This window comes from Ahaetulla prasina, chromosome 8 (assembly GCF_028640845.1).
Source record: "Ahaetulla prasina isolate Xishuangbanna chromosome 8, ASM2864084v1, whole genome shotgun sequence".
Taxonomy (NCBI): Eukaryota; Metazoa; Chordata; class Lepidosauria; order Squamata; family Colubridae; genus Ahaetulla; species Ahaetulla prasina.
In genome coordinates this window covers 30,733,100-30,743,519 of record NC_080546.1, presented here as the reverse complement: position 1 = coordinate 30,743,519, position 10,420 = coordinate 30,733,100, and the positions used below count along the sequence as shown (strand labels likewise).

Sequence of the window (10,420 nt, the reverse complement as noted above, 5' to 3'; positions counted from 1 at the left end):
ATGGGGCAGACAAAACAATCAGAGCACTCTCACAAAGAGGGAGAGTTGGAGAGAAAGAATAATTACAAGCAAGGGATGCCTCCAGGCTACATGGGTATAGGCATCTTCTGATGAGACCCCTAAAGGGCACCCATCTGTCAAACCAAAGGAAGTACAGGGAAATTGTTGTGCCCTTCGGAGCCCCATATAAACAAGATCAATTTCTTCACCCAGTGTTATTGCACTACTTTCTTCAGAGTTCCTGAGTGCTTAACAATAACAATAAACAATATACCATTACAAACTCAAGTTTACAGTTAAAGTGATATCCAAGAATAGTTCTGGTGATAGGTATCTTATAAAAGTAAAAAAAAAAAAACCAAAATCTTTATTTACTTCTTTCTAGCCTGTTTGACTAAGCCAGACAGGATGAAGAAACTGATCATTAAAAATCTCTAAACTTTCTTTCTTTAAATAGATTAAACTTGCGCTGCATCAGGTACATTGCCATGTAAGACAAGGTCACTTGGTCCAATACAAACAGCTAAGGCACATCTGTACACTTCTTGAGGGTCCAAAGGGCTGAGGCTACAGTTTTTGTGACAGTAATTCACACTTCTGAATCTTTTTTATTAGCACCAAGTAAATTAACCTTATCTTGCATTTTTTTAAAAATAGTTCTCATTTAATTTGAAGACTTTTTTCCTCAACATAATTTTTTAGAAATTATCATGGGTGGACTATGATGTTCTTACAAGTATCTAGTTAGCAGTGCTCAAGGGATACATACGTGTGAACATCTTCGCTTTCATTGTATACTATTCTCTCTAGTGAAGTTACGCTAACTCCCCAAATTTCAATCCCATTCAAAGGGGAAAACTCGGAGAGAATGCCATGGGCAGTTCAATTTTCTGTGGCAGTTTAATTTTCTGCATGGCAGTTTATGAATCGGAACTATGTGAAATTGTTGCAAATGCAATCTTCCACTGGACAAATTTAACTACTTTAAATCTAATTTAGCTTCATTTCAATTAATTATAGAGTGACCAGATTGGAATTCAAAAGATAAACTACAATCAAAGAAACTATTTCATAGTATATGATCTGGGAATCAACCTCTTGATTCGGGCAAAGAAATTCAATTTCTTTGCTTGGGTTTAAACAGGAACCTGCACAGGTTTTGTCAGGGGTTGCTGGTTGTCACAAATGCCTTGGAGACTGGAGTACACTGGAGAGCAGATCCTACACTGAAGATTACAAAGAATAAAGAATTAATTGTTCATTTTTGTTGTCTTGAGGATTAAGCAAGATTGAGAAATTGAAAAATCACATGAGAAAAAAAAAAGTAAACCACTACAGCGCTGTCGCCCAGAAATTTGCACTGGTGAGTCCTTGGAGTTAACCAAATCACAGGTTTGACTTGAATACACCTCTACTTTTGCCGAGACCAGCTAGCTAAATCTGGGTTTACTCCTTTAACATGCTGGCGGGTTTAGGTGACTCATTATTGTAAACCAAAATATGATTAGATTGGATGCTTACTTGGCGCCTAATGTAAACACCGCCATTGTTGTTAGCCTCCACGCCTAGTGACTTAGCGCGAGTGGTGGACGGAGCCTCTCTTTATCAGTCGTTCAGCAAGTGATCGCCCCTCCCTCGCCCAGGCCAGTCCCGCTGTGTAAATGGGGCGGGCGGGGGGGGGGAGGGAGAGGAGACGGGCGCTCTTGCCCCTTCAGCCGAGGTAAGCCCTCGCCCTGACCCCAAAACTTAACCTGAGCGTCCCACCGCGCAGCAAGCTTTCTCCTCGCCACGCCTCTTGCTGGAAACCTGGCGGCGTCCTTCTGGCTGGAGCATCTTGGGCGGTCGATCCGAGCCAGCCCGGTCGCCTTCCCTTGGGCCCGGTTCCCCTGTAACTTTTGGCCTCCGAGAGGTCGCCCCAGCATTCAGGCGTCTTAAGCATCACAAAGGCTCCTCGCCAAGTCCCCCCGGCCAATCCTGCCCGCTCCCTGCCCTTTCCCTTAAATCACGGACGTTTTCCTCGTTTCTTGATCCCTGCCTGCTTTGGCCTTTTCATTGTTCTCCTAAAGGAGGATTGAGCTGCGCGAAAAGAGCTGCGGTTGAACAGTTTGACCCTTGCTGGACCGATCGGGTCCCCGGCCGGACAGGATCTCAGGCCTTCCGCCCCCACCCAAGCCGGTGCCTTCCCTTTCCATGACAGTTCAGCCTCATTTCACCGACACGCACTTAGCGGACCACACAAGTGCTCTACAGTAGCCCCCGTCCCGGTTTGTCGTTGCTCCCGCTGGGCTTCAAAATGAAAAGGGACGGAAAATAAGATATTTCCCCACCCCTCCATTTTCCTGATCAGAATGACGGGCAAATTAGGTGAGGCGCATAAACAGTTCCTGGGAAAGAAGAAAAGTAAACTTAACTCTTGTTCAGTTCCTAGAAATTTAGACCTATGGTGGTTCCCAAGCAAGGAGGTTGTAACTTATAATAGACATCATTCGTTCATCCATACATTCATTGATAACATTTATTTGCTGTCCATCTCATATCCAAAGATTCTGGGAGGATTACAACATAAAAACATTAAAAAACATTAAAATCATCCACTGTAAAAAACCCAACAGATAAAAACATTAACAGATAAAATCATGGACATAAGATGGCAAAGAAGAAAGCTGGACACATGGAGGTTGGGTTGAATTTTAATTAGCCAACCACGTCCAGTATAAAGCTCCCACATTGGGCTCCCAAGTCACTTGGCAGAGTCAGGCATTAAAGGCTCTTACAAAGTATCAGGAGGATGGGAGCCAATCTCACCTCAGGGGGTAAGATGTACCAGAGGACAGGAGCCAGAGAAGGCTCTTCTCCTGGACCCCACCAGCCAAAATTACTTGACTGACGAGATCCACAGTATGCCCTCTCTGCTGGCATGGGTGAGACAGTACTTCAAGTAGACTGGATGCATGCCATGCAAGGCTTTAAAGGTGATGACCTACACCTTGAATTGCACCCAGAAGTAGATCTGCAACCATTGCAACTCATAAAGCAATGGTGTAACATGGGTCACTCTAGAGGCCCTAAGAGCTGCCCATGCTACTGTACTTTGCACCAGCTATAGCTTCCAAATGCTCTTCCACAGTAACCCTGTGTACAGCGCATTACAATAGTACAGATCAGAGGTGGTATTCAGCAGGATCTGACCGGTTCTGGAGAACCGGTAGCAGAAATTTTGAATAGTTCAGAGAATCGGTAAATACTACCTCATCTATTCTCTGCCTCCCAAGTCCCAGCTGATAGGGCGAAAATGGGGATTTTGCAGTAATCTTCCCCTGGAGTAGGGAGGGAATGGAGATTTACAGTATCCTTCCCCTGCCATGCCCACCAAGCATGCCATACCCACCAAGTATGCCACGCCCACAGAACCAGTAGTAAAAAAAATATATTATATTATATTATAAAATATAAATTCACTTTATTAATGGAAGAAAGGCTGATTGCATCCTGCTAAATCATCTTTAAGTAGCTGGGTTTATCACTGAAATTAATGTGTGATTTAGAAATTTTGGTGGCTAAATTCATGAAATCTTGGAGCCTGACACCAAACAAATGGTGGATGGGCATGGGACTGATACCTTACTGGTTTTCAGAGGAAGAAAAGCAACTCCCTTGCTAACTTGCTATTATTCTCTTAAAGTGGCGTGCTTGGTAAGTTGTGGTTTTAAATAAATGCTCCAGAGGCCAGAAAATTTCTCAGAACCTTTTATTATAATTCAGGATTTACAGAACAAGCAGTTTCCACTGAAAGCCAAAACAGACTCTCAAACCAAAGCAAAGAAGAATTTCTCCCCACTCTGGCTTTAATGTGTGGCTTATTCCCTTGCCAGGGATTACATTCTTCTGTCATGCTAACAAATCCAACCCCTTTGCTTTGCTCGCAGCTGTCCAGACCCTTCGGTGAATTCTCCTAGCCCTGGATCAGAGAGACCTTTAGGACTGGTCACCAGGGCCGGCTGTATAGGAGAGGAAAGTCTGATGGGAAAAGGTAAGCAGGATGCCTGCTTCTTTAGCCCAAGATCAATGTTACTCCGCCAAACGGCTTTGACCTGGAGTCTGTTGGGTCACAGGCCATGGTGGGTTTCAAATTTTTTTACATGCAACCCAGACAATGAAAGTTATATTCCAAATAAATTGTATGACTCCATTTATTACAGTAAGACTACACTCGGTTTGTTCCTGTTTCTTCATCTCTATAATATCCAATTATTACTTCCATCCATTCCAGGGCTTCCTTTATTCATTTATCTTTTGTGTGACCAGGATTTAATTGAATAATTCTACCTGTAGTTTACAACTGAAATTGATTCTATGGGTTGCATGTATATATATAAACCCGAATAACCAAAGACCTACATATATATATATTATATTATATAATATAATATTTTATAATATAAAATATATAAAATATATAAAATATATAATATAATATAATATAATATAATATAAAATATATAAAATATTTTATAATATAATATAATATTTTACAAGAAGAGTTCTCCATTCCTCTGAAAACAACAAAATACCTTATCCCACCAGACTTGAAATCCTAGGCTTAGAAAACTTGGAACTCCGTCGCCTTCGACAAGACCTAAGTTTAACTCATAGAATCATCTATTGTAATGTCCTTCCTGTTAAAGACTACTTCAGCTTTAATTGCAATAATACAAGAGCAACCAACAGATTTAAACTTAATGTTAACCGCTTTAATCTAGATTGCAGAAAATATGACTTCTGTAACAGAATCATCAGTGCTTGGAATACTTTACCTGACTCTGTAGTCTCTTCCCATAATCCTAAAAGCTTTAACCAAAAACTTTCTACTATTGACCTCACCCCATTCCTAAGAGGACCATAAGGGGCGTGCATAAGCGCACAAACTTGCCTACCGTTCCTGTCCTATTGTTTTTCTTTTCTTCTTCCTATATATATATAGATGCTTATGCCTCCTAATATTTACTCATATATATAAACTATATAAACTATAGTATATAGTTTATATACTATATAATCTTTTTATATGATGTTGTGACAATATTTGTCATTGCTTTAAATATAACACTGTGAGCCAACCAAGAGCGATGACAGGGACAGCTAATAGCCATTTCCATACATCTCCCTCAGAATGCCCTAGCGATATTAATGTTAAACATATACCTTGATCATGCCAGGACTTAAATATATGCATAAATTGTTACAACTATATTGCAGTTAAAAAGGGAAATTCCATAATTTGGGGTCCAAAAGATGGGCTTTATGTTGGGGATGGTTGATAAATTAATCTCAGATCCCATTTCCCCTCCCCCCCCGCTCATCCTATTCCCTCCCACCTTTTAGCTATTGTATTTTGTATTTTTAGCTTTGTAATATTTTATTTATATAATTTAATTTTTTTAATATTGTAAGCCACCCAGAGTAACCGTGGTAAGATAAGCACCCAATAACTTTAATACATGAATATGTATTGCTTCACCATCTCATATGGGTGGGCCAAGTTATTGATCTGTGGCCAGAGGAATGCTTGGAAATGTGTGAATGTACAGCCTTCCTGAAGGCTCATTGGTCTGAAACATGCCCAAGGCTGAGGCCAAGGTCCTAGTCAGCAAGATATGGTGAACACCAGAAGAAGGCACAATATGGACAGTCTAATTTATGGTGGCATTCAAACATTAGGAATATACTCTAACTACAGTGAGGGCTAAATAATATGCATAACTGTTAGTGAGAAAAGCTTTTTTGAGGGCAGGACATCATAGACTTTAATGCAACTCAGAGATGAGACTAAACTATAAACTGAACTATCTAAAAGAAGGGAATGGGAAAGGGGGAAAAATATTTTGCCATCTCTCAAAAGATTTAACTTATACAAGGGACTTCAGCAGAATGATTCCAAGTAAGATTCCTGAAAATCAAGGTTGATCATCAAGAGTGGCTGACTTCCACAAGATCTTGGGTAGTTTACAGGTCAGAGATCCGAGCCAAAATGCCAGAATAAAACGAGTAGTTTATATGAGCTGAAATAAACTTGATGTGAGTCTCCACGTATGATAGTAATCAATAACAAAACAAAATAATACAACAATTACAGAATGTAATCACAGGAGAAAAAGATATTTGAGGATCATAAGGAAGAGTGACATCTTACTTGCTTATGGAATCATGCAATCATAAATTTAGAAAGGGCTGGTTAAGCTGTTGAGTTCACACAATACACACACACACATACACACAGAGCTCACTATCAGAATCTAATTTAAAGCCTCTTTAACAACTGTCTCTTAACACCACCCACAAAGGGGGCTACTAGCTCACATAAGGGGCCTCTGGTGGCTCAGCAGACTAAGTCTGTCTGTTATTAACACAGCTGCTTGCAATTACTGCAAGTTCAAGTCCCACCAGGCCCAAGGTTGACTCAGCCTTCCATCCTTTATAAGGTAGGTAAAATGAGGACCCAGATTGTTGGGGGCAATAAAAGTTGACTTTGTATATAATATACAAATGGATGAAGACTATTGCTTAACACAGTGTAAGCCGCCCTGAGTCTTCGGAGAAGGGCGGGATATAAATTCAAATTAAAAAAAAACATATAAATTGCTTACATTCCACTGATCACAATATTAGAAAGTTTTTTCCCTTAACATTCATTAATTTTCCTAGTATTGTACAGGTAGTTTTTGACTTATAAGAGTTTGTTTAATGACTGAAGTTACAAGAGCACTGAAAAAAGTGACTTATGGCCGTTTTTCACACTTACAGCTATTACATCTTCATGGTCACGTGATCAAAATTCAGCTGTTTGGCAACTGATTCCTCTATATGACGGTTGCAGAGTTCTGGAGTCACTTCATCCCCTTTTGTGATCTTCTAACAAGCAAAGTCAATGGGGAAGCCAGATTCACTTAACAACCATGATACTAACTTAAAAACAGTGATTCACTTAACAATTTTGACAAGAAAGATAGCAAAATGGGACAAAACTCACTTAACAACTCTCCTGTTTAGCAACAATTTGGGCTCAATTGTGGTCATAAATTGAAGATTACTTGTATTTTATGAAATCACAGAACACCTAATGTTTGTTTATATTATCTTTCTGATCAAAGCATTCTGTGACACATTAAAGACCGAGAGCCTTTCTTCACTAGGGATTCTAAGTCTTAACTAAACATTTGCGATCCCAAAATATGAATGGAAGAATGTTTTGGGTGCCAATTGGGTCCTGTCTTCCTAAAATTTAGGATTTTTCTAGGGATTGTTATTAATAACCAATCAAGTCTGGTCTCTTATCTGTTTCACAGCTTCTTGAAAATGATTCATTTAACAACCTCAGTGATTCGCTTAACCACCATGGCAAAAAAATGTCACAAAATTGTTGTGCTACTTTGCATAGCAACACAAATTGTGATCCCAATTGTGGCACCACAAGTGGAATCAGCCACAGACAAATTGAAGTTTAAACAAGAGGAACACCAATGAATGGAGGTCACCAGGCATCTATTAGTCTGTGGTGCACTGCAGCCTATTACCTCCTTCTGAGAGAAAGTCCTTTTCTAAAGTGTGGCATTAGGGAAAACTTTGATCAATATGAGGTGGAAGAGACTCAATGCCTTTCATAATGAAAAAATATAAGTTGCCCACGCTCTGTTCTTCAAGTACAAACACATATCATAACACTGGATCTCTTTTTCCCCTGCTTTGGGCAGCCTCCTCTTTTCCAACCACCGGTTTCATTTTTGGCACACTCAATTTGGAAAAAAGTAAGCATAATGGGGCACGGGGAGGGTGCCCCTCCTGCTTGGGCTCGCGGGGCCATGCTTGGCTGTGATGGAGGGCGAAGGCTGTGGGACAGGCCCGCTTCCTCACCCTCAGCGCAGCCCTCGGGCCTAATGAGTTGTCCAAAAGAAGCAGGTTCCAGCGCGCGTGGCTAGCGGGACGCTCTGATTGGCCAGCTGCGCCTCGCGACCCCCATTCATTAATAAATTAGCGGCACGCTCCAGCCGAGCGCAAGGCACCAATCACATCCCAGAACTGTCCCGGTTGCCAACACACTTTCGGAGGATCAGATAAAAGGGGGGGGGAGGAGGAGCACGCACACACACACACCCCCCCAAAAAAAAAGAAAAGAAAAGAGAAGAGAAGAGCGATGATAATGAAATGAAAAGGAAAGCTAAACCTGGGGAGGGGGAGAGCCGAGGAGGCCCCGGGGGTACATTTGATTGTTTTCCATGGGGTATATAAGGGGTTTTAAGTAGAGTCGTGTGCCAGACACACAGCCACAGAAACACAAGCAGCTTCGCTTTAACTGGAGGGTCCAGGCGCGTGCCAGCAGCTTTCCCCACTGAGTTGCCCTGTTTCTTACACGCACGCAGGCCGGCAGCGACGGGCCTGACAACCAGCCCTTTAAAGACATTTCCCACCCACCCCCCGCCGCCCCTCCTCCGAGCAAGAGGCCCTGGACCCACACCAAGACCCAGCCACGGCGGGACCTTCTCCAGCAACCGGGAGGGAACGGCGCGGGGCCAAGCTGAATCCTGAAGGTTGCCCCAAGGGGCGGTGCGGAACGAGACAGGAGCAGCCAGCCGCGTCTTCGGGCCAAAAAAAGGGGGCCGAGCGAAAAAACAATTCGGTTACTTCCAAAAAAGCCAAGTAAGTTCCCGAATCGTCCCTCTCTTCCCTTCCCCCCATTTCTTTGAGGCCAACTTGGTTGGCTGACAGCCGTTTTCGGAACTGCAGCCAAAACTCCCGCTTAGCGCTTAGGCGCAATCGCAGTGTGGCGCTCTCTCGGCCTCCCCTCCCCGGCCGCCGAGTATTGGTAGGGAGGCTGAGGCTCGGCTCGCTCCAAAGGCAACCCGGCTGATTTCTGCAACGCCTCGCCAAGCGGAGGGCTCGGAAGCGAGGCGCCGTTATGGTTGGTTCACGCTCAATACGTTAAACCTTCCAAGCAAACCGGGCGCAGTGAAGTCTGTGACAAAGTGATCCCTCAGAATTGGACCGCAGACTTTAAAGCGCTCTGGAGCCAGCGGAGTCCAACGCTTAGCTTTGCGCGGACCTGTTCCCTCGAATGCGCATCGCCGTTACATTGGCTGTCTGTCGATGCCGTGGAAAAGTTCCGCACGCGTGTATTATAGAGGAGGCCAGGACTCTTGGGGAGCAGACAGATTTCCCTCTTTTCCCACGCCTGGCTGCGCTCTTACGGGGGTGATGGGCTGGTTGGCGCGTTTTGGGTGGGCCGGGAGGGGATGATGCTCTCTCAGGAGCTCCAGCTGCCTTTCCTCCAACTGACCGCTTGCCTGGTTTTGTGTTCTTGCAGGATGTTCGCGAAGCCGGAGACCTTGGAAGTGAAGGAGGAAGAGGGGCTCCTTGACCCCCGGTCCTCGCCCTCGTCTTCCTCCCCCTCGTCTTCCTCCCTCGCCCCTTTCTCTTCGGGTTCCGAGGGGGAGGACGAGGTGGAAGAAGAGCCGCCCCACGTCCTCCTGTCCCCTTCGGGATCAGCGCCCGAGGCGGCCGTAAAAGCAGCGGAGCACGCGCGCCTTCCTCTGCTCGGCTTGAGACGCCACGACTGTAAGAGGCGCTCCGGCCGGGCGCGAAATGCCTCCCGCCTCACCAAGACGGCTGAGACGGTCCAACGGCTCAAGAAGAGCCGCCGCCTGAAAGCCAACAACCGCGAGAGGAACCGGATGCACAATCTGAACGCGGCCCTGGATGCCCTGCGGGAGGTGCTGCCCACCTTCCCGGAGGACGCCAAGCTGACCAAGATCGAGACGCTGCGCTTCGCTCACAACTACATTTGGGCGCTCACCGAGACGCTGCGCTTGGCCGACCACTGCGGAGGCCGAGGAGCGGCAGCTGCCGCCGCTGCTGCTGCCGCCTTCTCCGAGGCAATGCTGGGAAGTATTAGTGGCGGAGGCGGCGGCAGCGACGGCAGCAGTATTTCTCCAGCCTCATCCTCGGGTTCCTGGAGCTGCACTACCAGCCCCGCTCCTTCGGCCGGTTCCTCGGCTTACAGCTGTGCTTTGTCGCCCTCCAGCCCCGGCAGCTCCGTCTCAGAGTTGGACTTCTGGCAATCGGAAAATCCCAGCTATGTGCTATCCAGAGATTTAATCTGATGCCCGCTGGCTTCCCACTCGTCCCTCCCCGCGTGGACCGGAGAGTGGGTAGACTGGCGTAGCCCATCAGTAGCGGAGATCCCGTGATTCGATTCCCGGGAAAGATGAGTCGTTCACCGGATCGGGCTGGAGGCAAAAGTATTAAGACGGAACGCCTGATCCCAAGGACGCTGACTGCGGTCCTCCGCCGGCCCTTTGTAGGGCTCTGAACGCTTTTGAGTGTCTTCCTCTCCCCCGCACGATCCCTTCGACGTTCACGCTGTCTGCCC

General features: G+C 45.2%; 1 protein-coding gene across 1 annotated transcript; it reads left to right on the top strand.

Annotated features, from left to right (window-relative positions):
* Positions 1–8,847: 8,847 nt before the first annotated feature.
* Positions 8,848–10,151, top strand: NEUROG2 (neurogenin 2). The gene is made up of 2 exons (XM_058193138.1): positions 8,848–8,953; positions 9,356–10,151. The coding sequence occupies exon 2, from the start codon at positions 9,357–9,359 to the stop codon at positions 10,149–10,151; it is 795 nt and encodes a 264-aa protein (XP_058049121.1). The 5' UTR covers positions 8,848–8,953; position 9,356.
* Positions 10,152–10,420: the final 269 nt, after the last annotated feature.